The 17,825-nt window shown below is 47.1% G+C and overlaps 1 protein-coding gene across 1 annotated transcript; it reads right to left on the bottom strand.

Moving 5' to 3' along the window:
* Nucleotides 1–6,496: 6,496 nt before the first annotated feature.
* IL2RB (interleukin 2 receptor subunit beta) lies at nucleotides 6,497–17,825 on the bottom strand. The gene is made up of 9 exons (XM_040062858.2): nucleotides 17,720–17,825; nucleotides 17,266–17,392; nucleotides 15,678–15,792; nucleotides 13,823–13,934; nucleotides 13,150–13,298; nucleotides 12,487–12,664; nucleotides 10,580–10,676; nucleotides 8,673–8,757; nucleotides 6,497–7,318 (listed from the first exon to the last, which is right to left on the bottom strand). Exons 1-9 carry the CDS (start codon nucleotides 17,799–17,801, stop codon nucleotides 6,497–6,499), a joined length of 1,767 nt encoding a protein of 588 aa, XP_039918792.1. The 5' UTR covers nucleotides 17,802–17,825.

The raw sequence follows: 17,825 nt of genomic DNA, 5'->3' as shown, positions 1-17,825 counted from the left end.
GCTCTCCGGGCTGCCTTGCAACATGGAAACACCTTTCCTGAAAGTAAGCACCAGGTAACTCACTCCAGAACATTAAACCCAGCCTGGTGAACATCCATGCTCGGACAAGCAGTCACGCATCCACTTGCTCTAACACACCCTTCCAGAGAGGCAGGCAGTACAAACAGGCCCAGCACGGGCTACCCTCCCTTGCTCCTTGTGGGGCACCTTTCTGTGCAACCCCTGGGAAGGATCTCCTCCCCAAGGAGCGAGGCTGGGTAGTGCAGGAGAGCAAGGGCACTTCTCCAGTACCACAGCATCCCTTCAGAAACAGCAGGCATAAGCACACAACCGCAGATGGAGGGGCAGGGGAGGGAGGGCAGGAAGCAGCAGAAGAGCCTCTTTGTTAGTATATTTGATGGCAGGCACTGGGGTTTCCCCCAGAGCTGCAGACCTACCTCTAAAGCCTGCTGCTGCCTGTGAGACCTGGCCCACACCCCAACTCACACCTGCAGGGAGTGGGGGAGGAAGCAGGACATCTGTTTACCCAGCTCAAGGTCTCCTCAGTGATCAATAACCTGCTGCCGTGTCCCTTCAGCTCGGCCTTTGTCCTGCACAATCCTCCTGCAGTGGGTCAGCGCACCCTGTGCAATGGCTTTTTTCTTTTCTGAAATGGAGGGCTTGGAGCCTTAAAGCAGGAGATGATCTGCAGGCTGAGCTGGGGAAGTCCAGAAGTCAAGGTAGGAGCACCTCCAGCTGTGCAGAGGAGAGCAATCCGGGAGGCTGGTGCAGATCACTTACGTTGTCCTCCTTGGGGGACAGGGAGTTGCTGAGCAACTGCTGTATTTCTTTGGTCCCATCGGTGTGTGCTCCCCCAGCACAGGGACGGAGCAGATGCTGGCTGGCAGGTTGCAGTAGATGGCTGGAAGAAGGGAAGAGGGCAGTAGGGAGCGGGTCTGGTCCCCACAGCGTTCAGGCAGATGAAAGCAAAGCGCAGTGCCTCTCAGTGCCAGCCTCAGAGACTCCCTCTTGTCTTCTTGCCTCTCTTGCTGCCCAGTCTCCTGACGCTGGGCTCCCCACACTCAAATGCACCACTACTCACACCTCCCTACAGCATCTGCTTTTCTTCAAACCCCAGGTCCTCCTCAGCTACTTTTCCTACACAACCTTCTGCTTACAGTCCTGCAGGTCTGTATGTGCCCCTTTGTTTTTCACAGAAAGCAGAGACACTGCAGCTAGAGCAGAGTAAACAGAGTTACTCTGTCAATAAATGGGTGACTCCTGACCCAGGGCTGAGCTCCAGCCAGTGACATCCAGCTGGGGTTGAGCTAATTTGGGCCAGGGCTCACTTGGGCTCATTTTGGTAGCTGGGCAGGGATAGATATTTTTCAGCACTGCCACTGGACCAAGTTTAGTCTGGGACTGCATGAAGACCAAAAGCCATTGCTGTAGTTGACCCATGGTGGATTCTAGTAGATAAACATCAAATGTACATAGAAAACTGTAGTGTTTGACTAGGAATGCTCTCAGAACTGCTCATGAGATTTGAAGCCTTATTTCACTTTAAAAAGTTGCTTTGAACCAGAATTTCCACAGATAATGAGGGATAAGCTGCATCTTTAGGCACATATGTATTCTTATATAGCTTTTCTGAATTTACACTATGAGAGGCTTGCCACAGTGGGTCAGAACCAATTTGAGGGTATTTCTCAGTGCCAAAGTTAGTTTATTGAATAAAATTTTCCTGGAAAGAAGAATCTTCATTCTGGTGTTTTCAGCAGAACAAAAATGTAGAATCTCAATCTGATCTATCTAAGCAAACATACCACATCTATCACCACAGGCTTTTGAATCAACCAAGGACCCAAACCCTTGATCAGATCTGACTTCAGAGGAATTTTTTTACTGCAAGTACCCCTTGCTTTCTGTTTCTCCACGGTAAAAAATAAAATAAAATAAAATAAAAAAGAAAAAAAAAAAAAAAAAAGAAAAAAGGAAGAGATGTGGGAGGAGGCTGAGAGCGGTATCTATTTATGAACAAGGTATCTTGGAAAGGAGATGAGAGATGTGACAGCTATCTTTGCTGTCTCCAGGTTTAAGATAAAGAGAGGACTTGTGCCTGTGGCTGCTAGCTTGATATTTTCCACACCAATATTTTCCACTCAGTGCTGTTGTTTAGCTTTGGTTTGCCTCTGGTAGTGATGGACACGGTTGTAGCGTGTTTCTGTGCGTTTGAGAACCACACACCGTGTTCTTTCTCATGGGCCCAAGAGGGGACTGACTGCTCCCCCTGTGACATTTCCAAAGGGCTATTGGGAACCCAGCAGCAAAAGGTCCCCAAATCACTGAGAGTGTTATGACTCTGGCCTTTACAACCTGTGTCACTCGCACACGACACCACACGATCTCGTCTTCCTGGAAGAAAGGTCCGGTTATCGCCAGATCTGACGCTGAGCACTTCCTGCCGCAGTGTGTCACACATTCACACCCAGCGTGGCTGCGAAAGCAGTGCTAACAGCTTGCCAGCTCCAAAGCTGTCAACATTTTCACAAAGGGGGAGGGAATACCGAGCCAGCAGGACATTCCTCAGGATCTTGCAACAGGATCACCTCTAACTCTGCTTTCTTTTTAGGTGTCTGGGTCCCTTGGGGCAGGGAGTAGGAAGGAGAGCTAAAGGTATATAAATCTGAGAAAACTTTACCTAGTTCCCTATTTAGAAAACTTGTTAATCATTTCCCCTCACCCCAAAGGACAGAAAAACACTTTAGATTACTTAATGTTTTATTTACAAAGAAGCAAACCTGGTTTTTTGTACTCATCTTAAAAGCAAGACACACTCAGTATGAGTACAGTTTGGTCATGCAGAGAGAAAATTAGAAGAAGAAAGTCCAGCTAGAACTCAATCTAGCTAGTGTCATCAAAAATAACAAATACATTAATAACAAAAAAGAGGGTCAAGGAGAATCTCCACTCTTTATTTGACTTTGCAGGGGAATATTGACATCAAGGATGAGCCTGAGCTACAAAACACATTCTTTTCTTCAGTCTCTGACAGAAAGACTAGATATCCCCAGGGTACACCCCTGAGCTAGAAGATGAAGACAGGGAGCAGAATAAACCCCCTGTAATCTAGGAGAAAGTAGCTAATGACCAGCTGTGCCACTTAGACACATCCAAATCTGTGGGGCTGGATGTGATCCAGCCCATCTAAGGGCACCGAGAAAACTGGCAGAAGAGCACGCCAAGCCACTCTCCATCATTTATCAGCAGTCCTGGCTGACCAGGGAAGTTCCAGGTGACTGGAGGTTAGCCAGTGTGACTCCTGTCTACAAAGAGGGCTGGAAGGAGGATCTGTAGAACCACAGCCCTGTCAGCCTGACCTTGGTGCTACAGAAGCCTCTCAGGTCACCTGGAGTGCTATCACATGGCAGGTGCAGAACAACAAAGGGAACAAGCCCAGCCAGCGTGGGTTTAGGAAAGGCTGGTCCTGCTTGACCAGGCTGATTTCCTTCTATGATAGGGTGACCACTTAGTGGATGAGGGAAAGGCTGTGGATGCTGCCTATTTTTAGTAAAACCTTTAGTAAAACTATTTACACTATCTACCACAGCATTATCCTGGAGAAACTGGCAGCCCATGGTGTGGATGTGTGTACTCTTTGCTGGGTAAAACACTGTCTGGATGGCCAAATCCAAAGAGTTGTGGTGAATGGAGATAAATTCATTTGGCAGCCAGTCACCAGTGGTGTTCCACAAGGCTCCATATCGGGGCCAGATCTGTTTAATACCTGTTGATAATCTAGATGAGGGGATCAAGGGCTCCCCTTTAGTCAGTTTGTAGATGACACCAAGCTGGGCAGAAGTGTTGGTCTGCTGCAGGGTAGGAAGGCTCCACAGAGGGGTCTGGACAGGTGGATTGATGAACCAAGGCCAATGGTATGAGGTGCAACAAGGTGCCAGGTCCTGTTGGCAACAGGATCGCAGCAGCACGGTGCAGTGCTTCAGACTGGGGGAAGAGTGGCTGAAAAGCTGCCCAGTGGGAAAGGACTTGGGGGTGCTGGTTGACAGTGGCTGAACATGAGCTAGGTGTGCACAAGTGGCCAAGAAGGCCAATGACATCCTGGCTTGTATCAGGAATAGTGTGGCCAGCAGGGCTGGGAAAGGGATCATCCCCCTGTACACAGCACTGGTGAGGCTACACCTCAAACCCTGTATTCAGTTTTGGGATGCTCAATACAAGAAGGACATTGAGGTACTGGAGCATGTCCAGAGAAGGGCAATAGAGATGGTGAAGGGTCAGGAGCACAAGTCCTGGGAGGAGCAGCTGAAACAGCTGGGGATATTTAGCCTGGAGAAAACAGGCTCAAGGGTAAACTTATTGCTCTCTACAACTCTCTGAGAAGAAGTTGTGGCGAGGTGGAGGCCAGCCTCTTCTTCCAGATAACAAGTGATAGATCAAGAGGAAATTACTTCACCTGCATCAGAAGAAGTTCAGGTTGGATTCAGGAAAATTTCTTCACTGAAAGAGTGGTTAAGCATTAGAATAAGCTCCCCAGGGAAGTGGTGGAGTCACCATCTTTGGAAGCATTCAGAAAATAAGTAGATGTGGCAGTTTGCAATATTGTTTAGTGGGCATGGTAGTATTCAGTCAAAATTTGGACTAGATAATCTTGAAGGTCTTTTCCAACCTTAATGATTCTATGAAGGAAAATAGAAAAGCTTAAGAAAGTCTACACGGGGACAGTACAGCTTGGATCCTTGGTCCATGTAAGATAGCAAACTACCCACCAGAGGCAAGGGAGTCAGCATCTCTTTTCAAAGTCCATTTGGGAAGATTCTCAAAATACAGGAAACAGCTGGGAAAGCCTTGTGCATCCTTATCTGGGAAGCTGTGGGGTCTTCTTCTCCTGTTTTCTTCTGGACACAATGGAGCAGTCCATGTTTTGAGACGGATGGTGAAGGAACTGATGAGAGGAGAGGAACAGCTCCCAAAGCCCTCCCAGCTACAAATGGGCTCAACTCCTCTGAGCAGCTCTTTTGAGGTGAAAACCAGTCCAGTGGGTGACCCTGCAGCTGGGACTCATAATGACATTCAGGATACATACTGCAAGGTGAGCTAACAGTGTAGGAGCAGGAATCGCCATGCTTGGACAGACAGAGATAGGAAAGAATTAGCTCTCGCTGACACACAACTGTGACAGAAGCACTAACAAGTTCAACATCCTTAAGCTTTTTGGTATAAATTCTCTTAAAAAAAAATTAAGAGATAAGAAGAACTCTTAGCACATGGCTGGTATTTTCCCACGGCTGAAAAGTCCAGAAATACAGCAAGAAAATGGACAGAGGTTACAAATGGAGAATGCAGGGATCCTCCTTTGCCTTACCACTTTTCTTCTGCGGCTTTTTCTTAACCCAGACCACGGCATGTGGAGGAGGAAGAAGAGAGGAAGAAGAAAAACAAAGTCTGTGCTATCCCATTCTTTGCAAGTGGATTGAGGTTTTCTTTTCAGTAAAGGTGCTGATTCGTGGGTTAGTTTTCTGGGCTCATTCACCACATCTTTGCTGCTAATTAGGCAATGGTTTCCCCTGAGCAGTGGAAGGAATAGGCAGCACTGCTGTGATGTTTTCCACTAATACAGGATGTGGGATGAACTATTCTGCAATCAGCTTATCATAGTCAAATAACTGTAGTTTGCCAGCAGGTCAGAATGGCTTTCGATTTCATGAAAAATATTGTAGCAAGAATGGGAAACTGTGTGAGTTCTTTTTACTGCCACCATCAGAGCTGGAGGAAAGAGAGGGAGGGGATTTCCCCAGTATTTTTAACCCAGTAATGGGGATTTCTTTTTTACACTGCACTGCTTAGACAGCTGACGCAGTTGTGGCTCTGAGCTGATCTTAGAGACTCTAAGGTCTAGACTCTAAAGTCTAAAGCTGGACTGAGTAGCTTAAAATGTAAACTCTGATTAAAACCTAAAGTGGGGACATCATAGAAAAAAAATCACACCCTTGGTCAATCAGGAGGAGATGTTTCCATCCATTTCATCATCAACCCCAAGCACAACTGGCAGTGCTACTGTCCCCCGTACAAAATCTCATATCCACATCTTCAGGCATTTCTTCATCCCGTTAGAGGTTTTTAGGTCAGTATGAGGCAAATGGATCATACGCCTGCTCAGCCTCAAAGCTGAGTGCCATTTTGCACCAAAATGCAGAGCATGGAAGTGCTGGCACAGTTTCCTATTGGGAGCTGGGAAGGGAAAAACCAGTTGGTGATGTTTGGAATGTCACTTGGGATGTGTGAGGAATTTCTATGCCATCAGAGTCAGTATTAACAGAAAACCAGATTTGGTTATGAAGGCAAGTCCTTGCCGGTCTGTGTTCTCCAGCCTCATTTGTGAGCAGTCCTGCTGGGATTTATATTGAAGTTACATTCATGTCCTGAGGAGAGAAACTGTCCATCTAGCCCTCCCTGTGGAGGAGGCCTTTCCCACCTGTGGGTCTCCTCCAGGCAGATCCTAGACAGAGCAATGGCTGTACTGGCTTTGGAGGTCCCTCAGAGAAATGTAGGCACCAGTGTTTGAGACTTGGCTGGAGGAGGTTGTTTTGCACAGATCCTCATCCTGTCTTTGCCTGAGAGGTGGAGGCTGGGAGAAGGAAGAGGTAGCATTTGCTGCTGGTGTGCAGGGGTCAGTCGGAGGGCCCCCCTTCCCACTCCCCTCTGTTACACTGACAGTGTCTCTGTCCTGCAGATCCAGTGGGTCAGGAAAGTCAGTCAGGCACACAGCCTCAGCAGGTTGTGAAATTTCTTTGTCCATCACCTTCTCATCCTGTTCCAGAACCGGTGTTGGTGAGCTGCCTTCACTTGACTGGAGAGCCCCAGGAACAGCCACAGCCTGCTGGGCTTCACCTGCTGTCTCTTCCATGAAGGAGCTCTTTTGGAAGCCCTGCGTTGCCTCGATACAGTGAAAGAAGTCTCTGGGTAGCATATTCATGTCTTCTGCCAGTGTGCAGATGTCAGGGGATGGGAGAGCCTGGTAACACTCCCCATCCTTGCTGCCACTGCCCTCCTGGGTGAAAGGCTCGTAGGTGAAATAGACCTGGCAGGGCTCGATCTCAAAGGAGTTGGAAAGGTGGAAGAAGAAATAGCCTTGGTTGGTGAAGCAGCTGGATCCAGAGTGCACACTGGTTTCTGTGGGAGGATCAGGAGTCAGGGCTCCCTTGGAAAGTAGAAACTGGGATTCCTGGTCATTCTTCTGCATCACCTCGAGCATGGAGATCTCTGGGACTGTGCTGTTCACGCAGTAGGAAGATGTGGAGAATGGGGAGGAGAGCCATTTCTGGTGGGGAAGAAATGCATGAGAGAGAGAGAGAGATTGTGACTACCGAAGTATAGCACTCAGAGAAGAACCAAAGGTTCCTTCTATTGACAGGCCACAGCAATCAAGTGACCTCTTCTCTGTCCAAGCAAGGGTTACCAGAGGTGGTGGGGAGGGAAATTCCCATTCGTGTCTCATCTGTAGGATTTTCATAGAGAGTTTGTCATTCTGTCATTTAAAATTAAGAGTGGATCTTGTCAGCCAATGTTTTAAGATTTCTGGAGCAGGGAATTTGAGATGGAGAATTAAAGTGAAACAAAGGGAATAAAAAAGTTAGGAAAAACCCTTACAAGACCATAAGATGAAGTGGAGCATGAAAAACAATATTGAGGTGCATCTCGTGCAATCTGTTCCTTGGTGCTGAACAAGCTTCTGATACATCCACATGGTCGTATGCAGATTTCTTGTCTACAGTGCTCTTCCAGGCCCCTTGTGCCTAGTTTTCACATTCATCATAAGCAACATCCTGCAGTGCATCATTATCCTTAAAAAAACCCTGATTTTGATGACACCGAAATCCACCACCTTTATGGCCTGTAAAGCAAATTTTTCAAGTTCTTTCTGCACTGATAAAATGTCTTGAGTGCCTGCTGCACAACCCTATTCCCCTACTCCGCACTCTTTCCCCAGAGTTTAAGCTTTCTTAGCCTTTTTACACCTTGGCTTTTCCAAAGCTTTGCTGTTTCTGAATCCTCTGCAGTTTACTCCCATCCTTCTTAAAGCACGATGCCCCTTGGGATCACCTCCCACGTCTTGCATCTGACGCTCTCTTTAGTGCTGCACAGAATGATAATTGTCTCCTCACAGCTGCCCATACTCACAGAGAGCCTAGGGGAAGGGGAATAGTGGAGTGGGAAAAGGAGGGAAACAGACAAGAATGCAAGGAATAGCTAAGTGCTATCCAGTGTGATGGCAATTCACATCAGAAGGAGGAGAAGCTCACAGCAGGAAATCTGGGGAAGAGCTGGGCAGCCTAGGGCAGGTAAGGAGGCACTGAACTGGGAGGGAAGGGGATCTTGAGAGCCCAAGCTCCTTCCTGCAGGTCCCTTGTTGTCTCTCACGCTGCCAATTTTGGGAGCACGGTGCTGTGTTTTGTGTGGTTTGCCATTTCTCCATTCTGTAATTAGAGATGCCTCAGCTGAGCGTCAGGTTTTAGAAGGTCAGAAAACAGAACTTAAGCAGAGACCCCAGCAGCTGGTGCTACAGGCGCATATATCACGTGTGCATGTGTAGGTCTATCTGTCCTGGCCATGTGCAGCTGGATGCTCCTTTCTCTCATTTCTCCTCCCCCATGGTTCCATCCCCAGCCCAATACCTGAATGTCACCTCCATGAACTGAAACAAGTGGGGGAAAAAACTTTTCAGGGTCCGGGATGTGAATCTTCAGGATCTTCTTAAACCTTGAGGAAAGAGAATGAGAAGGACAAATGAAGCAGGGCCTGATCCTGATCACTGTCACTGTGGGGGGTGAAGGAGTGCACTGCAATTCACAGGTACTGCCCTGGCATGGGGGAATGGTAAAATAAGGTTGAGCCTGAGGGCTTGTCCTTGCTCTTGAGTGGTCTGAGAGGCACTAGCTGAGCCGCGAGAGGGACAGAGATGAGACAGATAAATCTGGCACTGGAAAATACATTTCCCTCAGCCTTTTCCCTGGGGAAGGACAACCCCTGGTTTTATTGGTTTCTTCCCTGCTTTGCCTGGTCACTTTAACCTCTCCACCTGCCCCCTTCAGCCCCTGCCCTGATGACAAGCTAAGCAGGCCTCCCTGGTTTCCAAGCCCCTTCTCCTGTGAGCTGCCCCTTCTTTGTTTTGTTGCCACCACAATGACTCAGGACCATGTGGCCTGAGCAGGGCCATCACTGGGAAAGCTCTGCCACAGCTCTCTGCCCTCCTAGCAGGATGCTGCATGGCATAGCTGAGGCACACTGGCCGTGCAAGCCATCTGAGTCAACATGCCTTGCATTGTCCAGAAGCCTCTCCTTCCCTGGAACCAGTGTGTTGTCATCTTGGCAGCATGAAGTGATCTAAACTGCTCCTCAGTTTCTCAGAGTGGTTGGATCATCTTGTCATCCCTTTGCTGAAGCTTTGCTGTAGGATGTTCTAAGGAAAAACCCTCCTGACCTCTGGAGGCAATCAGTGTATTCTCTGAAGCTCTCTCAGAACTTGCTAGCTCTTGCATATAAACTACTTTACATCATTGCAGATGCTATTTTTATTCATGCATGTCTAATCCGTCCTTGCATCTTACCTCAGCATTATTCTGCACTCAATTCCCCTAAGTTAATTATACTTTGTGGAGAAAGGAGGCCTTTTTAACTCCCTCTGTACTGTACATCTAGCACTTCCTCAGCTTTGTGTTATGACTCAGGGTAAAATAGTGACCGGTGACTTTCTCAGTATCCATCTTCCTTCAGCATGGTTCTCTCTCTTTTCTCACAGAGAAACCATCCAGCCTCTGCAACTTCATCCCTGAGAATGTTTGTCCCTGCTCCCTGCCATGAATATCAACACCCCTGACCTGAGATGACAAAACCTGTGACTGTTTCTAACCTTGCCAAGCTAAGAGGTCACTGTTCCTCTTATTGTGTCAAGTAAACTTGTGAGACACTTTAAGTGCTTAGTAAAAGCGGTGTCTGGGTAGAAACACTGGTGAAGAGGTCTTAAAGCATCATATAGGTTTTATCAGTGTTTGGGGACTGCACAGATCAGGGAGAACAAGAACTGTACTCCTCACTCAGGAGTTTTGCCCTCAGGCCCAATGTCACCTCCTCCTGCCTGAGCTCTTCCTGGAATGTTTAAATGAGAAGGTAGTGGTAAACAGGCTTGCTTGGTCCTTGCTGCAGGGAGCATTCTCAAGCCTGTGACCTGCTTTTGAAGAGGCAATTTTGATGCATCCCTGCCAGGAAACACCACTCTAACCCCTGGGCAACAGATGTGCTGAGGCAGCTGTTTTAAATTTAGCCAGGCCATGGCACCAGGGCATGGCACGAGGTCACAGGATCATGGCACAATATGAAAGTGCTGGTGAAACCACATCATCTTGGGTAGTGTTATTTCTCCTCAGGCAAATATCACTCTCAGGAGGTTGGGCTATAAACCATAAACTGGTTGGCTTAAAGCTATCTCTATCCTGAGTAACACCAGGTGAAAAATAATCTGAGTTTTGAGAATACACACAAGATACAGGAGAGGAACAGAGATGTAAACTCAATTCCCAATTACCATTTCAGGGTCCGTAAGTTAATGAGGAAGGCGGTCCCAATGATCACGAAGACGAAAGTGCTCACTATCAGAACTGGGAGGACTGGCTGGGATATTCCTGAAAGATGAGAAGGAATGAGGAAATGGCTGTTAAAATCCAACCAAGATTCTGTAGGTAGAAGCTGCAGCCCTTTCATGGCTGTTCAAGGTGATCAAAGTGGGCCTTTGCTACAATTTTATATAACATAATAATATTATCTAGAATTATAATATACAGGTCAGATAATATGTGAGTTCTGGTGTGTTGTGTAGGATGCCTTTGAGCTGATATGGGTTTCAGAGTCTAAGCATTGCTTAACAGATAATTTGTGCCGAGTAGCTTGAACTCCCTGGTCGTAACACCACAGCTAGGGGTTGCGACAGACAAGGTGGCACAGTCTTCTAGCTGATGTGTCCACCAACCTGCATGTTTCATTGCCAAGGAAAGCAGGCATTCCTAAAACCAGCTAAAGTTTTGGCTTAAAGCTAAAGGTGTTGGAGGCTTGAAAGAGTGTTAATGGTCAGTGGGGGAGAGGGAGTCATAGGGTTCACTGGTCTCCAAAAAGGCAAGAGGATAAGGATATCCAAATGGATAGAGAAGTTTAGGGATGAAGGGACTGGCTTCTTTCCTTGGAAAGTTGTAGGGAAGCATTAGGAAGCTAGGAAGGTTACAGCTTTACACCATATTTCAGTACTTGTATTGTAGGGTTAAGACCAAGATTGCGTTCCCACATTGCCAGAGCTGCCAGCACTCCTCAGGCTTGTTTGGCATCATCTCAAGCATTCCTTAATCTGTGTCTTTCACACATATCTCCCCAGTGCACCTTTGCTTGGTCTTGCTATTCTGGTGCCTGTTTCCTCTGCCTACCCCTCATCTCCTCCCATCCCTCGTGTCCCTTGGTCACGCAGAGAATCTCTGGAGCAATTAGGAGAGAACAGAGAAAAATAAAAGATGGAGGAGACATTTTTAGCACATTACTTCTTTCCCTGTCCTTGAGATGCTACTCAGATCACTTTGTCTCCTCTGCCTCTGGTACCCTGGTTATCTTTGGGTCTTGGTTGCTATGACAACTTGGTTGCGGCTGTATCCTATTCACTGACATCACACACTGTCAAAATCTGATCGCCACAGCAACACAGCGCCCTTTCTAAACATAGCTCCTCTGTTTATACCAACACCAGGAACAACAAGGAGGGGTTGAGCAGAGGCAGGATGGGGGCAACCTGAGAAGGAATAACCTCTACCTGCTTACCTTTTGGAAAAAAAAATGACAGAGGTCATAGCCACCAACTCACCGAAGGGCACTATCTTCCAAGGCTGGAAGTTCATATACTGCCTGATGCAAATCTCAGCAGACTTTTTTTGAAAGGGTCCTATCATGCATGTAAGTCGGTAAGTCTGTCCCAGCTTCCATGAGACCTGGATTCCCAGGCTCGGGTGTTCTTCAGCTCAGGAGCTGAGAGCTGTTTCACTGCATTTCACTGATCAATACCTCCACTGAACTGGGCCATTTCAGGAAGCTGGGAGAATGTTCCCAGGTAACATTAGTACCTGGGAAAATGCCAGTCCTGGCCACTGCTTCTGCTGATTGGACATCTGGCCTTACTGCTCTGGAGAAGCAGTCCCTGATTTATACCTTGTGGATTTTGCCTGGCTTCTGGAAGTCTGAGGGGCTTTGCTGGGGTAAGGGAGTCTTTACCCTTACCTGTGTTGCTGAGATAATCTCACCTAACTGATTGGGAGGGACAGTTTCCAACCTTTCTATTATTCTTTGTTCAACAGAGTTCTCCCTACACTTCTTCCTTCAGCTTCTCACCCTGTCTTGGCCATTCTACCTTGTTTGCTCCGAGCGCCGGTTTTCCCCTCCAGGTCAGACTACGTGACCTACCCTTATGGTCAGCATGTGTCCTCCACAGGACCGGCTTGCTCCAGTCACTCCACATGCCTTTGTAGGTGCTTCTGGCACTCGGCCTTGCACGGACAGCTGCCTCGTATTTCAAGTTGGGTGAGAGTCTCTCAAAATTCACCCACATCTGGTCCTGTTCAATGGGCAAGTTCACAGCCTCCTGGGAGTAGGGAAAATATAGAACATCATCAACACACTGGTTTACAACATCACATACCAATCTTCTCCAAGCAAGGCCCTCAGAAAAGACCTGTCTCAAGTCTTTACACTAAGTGCACAGCTTGTTCACCCTGAAGGAAAATTCCTCCTTGCTTTGCTTTTCTCATCCCTTTGAGGTCTGTCCTGGAACTGTCTGATTTTTTTTTTTTTTTTTTTTTTTTTTTTTTTTTTTTTTTTTTTTTTTTTTTCTGACAGCACTAAGTAAAATAGGATCCACATCTGCCTCCTTGTCATCACCAAACACTGGCAGCAGGTGACACAGATAAAAGAGCAGGGGCTGTCATCCTTCGTCCAGCTTCACCAAAACTGGTTACATCCTGAAAGGAGGCCCAGGACCAAGTGGACCAAGTCTTGGGGGACATAAACAAAACCAGAATTCATCTGGGACTCATGGGAACACGTCCCAGTGTCCCCCTCTGTACTCACCTCCCAGGACTGACTCACACGTCGATACCGCACTTGGTACTCCCGCAACCCATGCAAGTAGTGAGAGGAGATATTGAGGCTCCATGTTAGGTTGGAGGTGTTTTCAGTTATGTTAACCAGCTGAAGGTTTCCTGGAGGCCTCAGCTTTACTGGAAAGAGAGAAGAAGCAGGGCTGATATCCCCATACTCTGCCCATAACACGACTGCACATCAAGCCCCTCAGCAGCAGGACATCTCCTTGAGACAGGCAAACTCACATAGCCAGCAAAACCATGTCCCAAGCAGATGTTTTTCTTCTGGATTAGTGAGCTGAATCCTTTCAGCAAAGACTGAAACATGCCAAAGCTGTCTTAAAGAAGGGTGGAAGCACGTAACTAGAGGAGGGCAGGGGAAGAAGAGCGACATTTTCTATCCTTCTTGCAGCGCACATTTTTCATGAGGGCAGCTGAGATATCATTACCTGTATGGGGCAGGACAGAATGTGGCTGATATGACACTGCATGACAGAAGAGCAAGTGGCAGGAGTCAACATTGTGCTCATTGTAGCAGGGGACAAGTAAAAGACAAAGGCCTAAAACCAGCTGTGGGTGTTGCATAGGAGTGGAGGAGGAAGGAAAATTATCTATCCTCTCCTGGGGAAGCTTCAGAGACCAGAAGGCAGATGAGTACTCACTATTTGCAAACGGATTGAAGTTTTTTATTTGTGCAGGTATTTTGGTTTTAGTCTCTTCAGTGTGGCAATGGACAGATATGTTAAGACAGTCTGAAACGGTGAAGCACTGTCTCTGCAAGGCAAATTAACCATTAGTGACAATGAAACCTCTTGAATAAGCGTTCAAATTTCTAAGCATTTCTTATGCGTAAGATGATTAGGCATGCTTGGGAATAAATATGGAAGGTATTTGTGGCAGAAGGACGTAAATCTCAGTGGTGAGTGAGGAACCAAAAATTTATATTTCATGTGGTTGGATTTTTTGTTGTTGTTTATTGGCAAGAAAGGCATAAAATATTACGATACACTAGTTTCTTGGGATTCCTGTATGTGCTGACTAAACAGGAAAAAAAAAAAGTTACTTTCTATGAGTAACATTTATTGAGAAATTTTATTTTTACCAGAACATTTTATGTTCCCTGGTAAGACTGAAACCACATTAGTATTAAAAGTGACACTTGAAATGCAGTTATGCTATAGGGTCATATACATCATACACTACTGAATAAGCAACAGAGAAATTAGCTTGATTAGAAAGAAAAGATTTTGGAGCTGTATACCAACCCTGCAATTTGTCTTTGCACAAGATATGCAAATGTATGAAAGCTTGTCTGTCATTAGAACTGGCTGTGACTTTACCAATAAAAATACTAGCTTAAATTTGGGTGGGTGTTTTCTGAAAACACGGGGACTGCAGTGACTCTGGATGTGACTGAAGGAAGTACATAACGGATCTAAAATAAGACTGATTTAAATAAAGAATAATAGAAGATTTGCATCACCATTAGCTCCAATGATGTGTTGCTGTTGCATCTTGCATTAGACACATCTAACTACACTTCACAGTAGCTAATTGTGGCTTGTCTCTCTCACGGAGCCCCGGCTACGTTTTTCGTTCTGGCTAGCTTGAGAGACAAACCGCAGTCAGGAGTTTCCTGAGGGTCCCAAAAGCCAGGAGGTGGCTGAGAACCCTTCCCTTAGCACGAGAGAGCGAGACCCCGTCGATGGCTGAGGAAGGAGGTCTTGCACTTGATCCAGAGAATGAAACCAGGGCTTTATTCAGTCTTTCTTCTGTGTTCCTGCCCCAGACCTAGCCTGGATCATGAGCCTTGTCCCACTGCCTGAACCAAGAGGCCTGACCACATGTGGCTTCGGCTTATATCCAGGGAAGGGGCTCTGGGAGGGGACAAGACAATACCCAATCAGGGATAAGGTGAGAGTGGAACAGTTTGGATTACATTCAAGGAAGGGGACTGGGAGGAATGTGGGAGATGGGCTGGGGAAAGGACAGGGACAAACTTCGGGATATTACATTTTCCAGTAGAACAGGGGGGCACAGAACAAACCATTATAAAGCCCAATATATAAATGAAATACAATATGAAACCAAATAACACACAGCAACGGCTAATGATATGGAAAATGGTATTGATATTTTCTAGGAAAATGAGATCAAGAGAAGACCTCAGAGCTGGTGGTGATGCCCCTCCCTCCTCAGAGGAAGGGGTTAGGGTCAAACACAGGTGATTGAGACATGGGACACTGCATATGATCTGTCTGTCCTGCAGCTCTTCTGCATGTGCCAGGACAGCCTGGCCCACCTCACAACGAAGCCAATCCCTCCTGCAGGGGAACCCACAGCAGGCATGCATACAAACAACACACAGCGCCAAGCCCAGTCCCAGATCCGGAGTCAGGGATTAGGTTTGGGCTCTTTATACTACCCCTGGATATTACACTGTTTATACACCCAAAATGCATATATAAATCGTTTCCACTTTGTCATTAGCCAGGACATCCCAGATGAATTACTCACATTAACATCTTGGTTGAAGATTTTGATGCATCTCCTCAGTCCTGTCATATGCTCTGCCTTTGGTAATTTGCAGTGCTTCTTCTGTTTTTCAGGTGAGGGATATAATTCCAGTGAGCTGGGAAGTTATAGTTTTGTAGTTAGTCAAATATTATGTAACACTAAAGGGCTTTCAAAGAGTTTTACATCCTACCGTATTCACTGAACAGGTTACAGCATAGATTTATTCCTACTTTCTCTCCCCATTGTATCACTCAAACAAATTTTTTGTGCTGGCACATGGAAGTCAATGCACCCTAGTTACTTCAAGGCAAAGATAACAGCAGATTTCCAGTTTCAAAGATTTCACAAAACCCTCTTTCTATCTTCTCTGCTTCCTGTTGATATCAGGGCATACAGAGCTGAAACTCACCTACAGCAACATGACCCTGGAAGACAGGTGCCTGTTTCAGCCCCACTAGGAATTACAGGTCTCCTTCCAGACACTGAGAGTTCTGTAGGATCTCAGATACGCAGTGAGATGTACCTCCTGAGCCAGGTGACATCTCAGTCAGCCAGGACAGTACATCACAAGTGGCAGCACTACACTGTAACCTCTCTTCTGCTCTGACAAGTGTGGCTGGAGAGCCCCAGCTGAGCTATGGCATTGGGTGTGGCAGGGTGGAGAACATCTGTGGGGTTGCAGCTGGGGCAGGGTCTGACTGAGGGGCCCGTTCCAGCTCTAAGGTCAGATCAGGCCTGGGGCTCGCTGACAGTGGGGAGGGTTTTCTTCCTAGAGCCCTGGTCAAAGAATGGTGCAGTTCCACATCCAGCCCCAATTTCAGCCACAGTCTCTGATTCACGCACAAGGAGCTACATAAATGTTTTAGGTTTCTAAGTCCATGCACCAGCCCTAAGATATATTTGTCAATCTAACCCAACTGGAGGTGTCTCTATGGCAAGTAACCCACCCAGTGACAGAATCACACTGAGCCTCTCCTTATGACAGGCACCCATGGCAGTCCTGGGGTTGGCTGGTAAGCCTCTTGGCTGCAGATGTCCTGTTTGGAGGTGACAAAGACTCAGCCAGCCCCCACTGCAGTACTGGCCAAACACCTCCCCTCTGCTGGGAGGCATATGGGAGAGGAAACCCTCATGAACTGGAAGAGATGAAAGAGACAGGGAAGAGAAGGGGGACAGTATTTTTCTTCATACATTGTTACTCAGGGTGCAACATCTCCGCTCATGCTGGCAATCGCCAAATGGCCTCTGTATAACTTCAATTTCACCCTTCTCCAGCCCCATCTCTGTGCATCCTCATTTTCCATTGAAAATGCTTTTCAGTCCCAAGGGTGTCTGCCAAGGAAGAGGGATTTTTTGAAAAGTGAAGTTCAGATAGAGCCATAGAGCTGGAAGATGGGTTGTGCTAGGCAGTTTGGGACTGTCAGATGGCAGACACTGAGCAGTGGCTGCCAGCATCTCAGCCCACATGGAGACAGAGTTCAAGACAAAACACCTCAGTTCTGTGACTACACTACACCTGGCCTGGGAAGGGGAAGCCTACCTTTTTGTAAAGTGGCATTGTTTTTCCTCAGTCTCTCCAGTCACCCACCTGTCACAAAAGCCTTTCTCTGACAAAATCTCCAGCTGGCATGGTGCTTCAGCCAGGTCCCTGCCTGGGTCCCAGTCACAGAAGAGAGCCACCCGTGAGTCGTACCAACAAGTGAGGCTGGAGTCACCTGCCAGCAGAGAAGAGATGGACAGCAATGTGCCTCAGTTAACAACAAAGCTTGACGTTAATCATCACCCCGGACAATGCTGCCCCATCCCAAACTACTGACTGACTCCTCTGCTGGACAACTCCAAGCAAGAAAGGCAGCGCCGCTCATTTCTCTATATCCTTGGAGGCTGATGTGGTCATCAAAGACCTGTAATATTGCAACCTCCTCTGGCTGTGTGCTACAACACAAACATTGCACAGCAACACACCGTGTCACACACACTGCCCCGGCTGACTCCCATCCCTGTTCACCCAGCTGGAACAGGTGAAAGGAATCGCTTCTTACCTTGTGCTGAATCTGATGCCCACGAGGGAGGCATAAGGCTGAACAGGCAGAGGTGAGACAGAAGCAGCAATGAAGGCTTCATTAGTACTGGTGACACACTGAAAGA

This window comes from Hirundo rustica, chromosome 4 (assembly GCF_015227805.2).
Source record: "Hirundo rustica isolate bHirRus1 chromosome 4, bHirRus1.pri.v3, whole genome shotgun sequence".
Classification (NCBI taxonomy): domain Eukaryota; kingdom Metazoa; phylum Chordata; class Aves; order Passeriformes; family Hirundinidae; genus Hirundo; species Hirundo rustica.
This window is presented reverse-complemented; position numbering and strand designations above follow the sequence as displayed.

Coding starts and splice junctions, on each gene's coding strand:
- IL2RB (XM_040062858.2), bottom strand. CDS start 17,801: ATGAAGCCTTCATTGCTGCTTCTGTCTCACCTCTGCCTGTTCAGCCTT. Junction 13,935..15,677: donor TCTTCAACCAAGATGTTAAT/GTGAGTAATTCA, acceptor TTTGCCTTGCAG/AGACAGTGCTTCACCGTTTC. Junction 7,319..8,672: donor TTCATGGAGGTGACATTCAG/GTATTGGGCTGG, acceptor CTTCCCCACCAG/AAATGGCTCTCCTCCCCATT.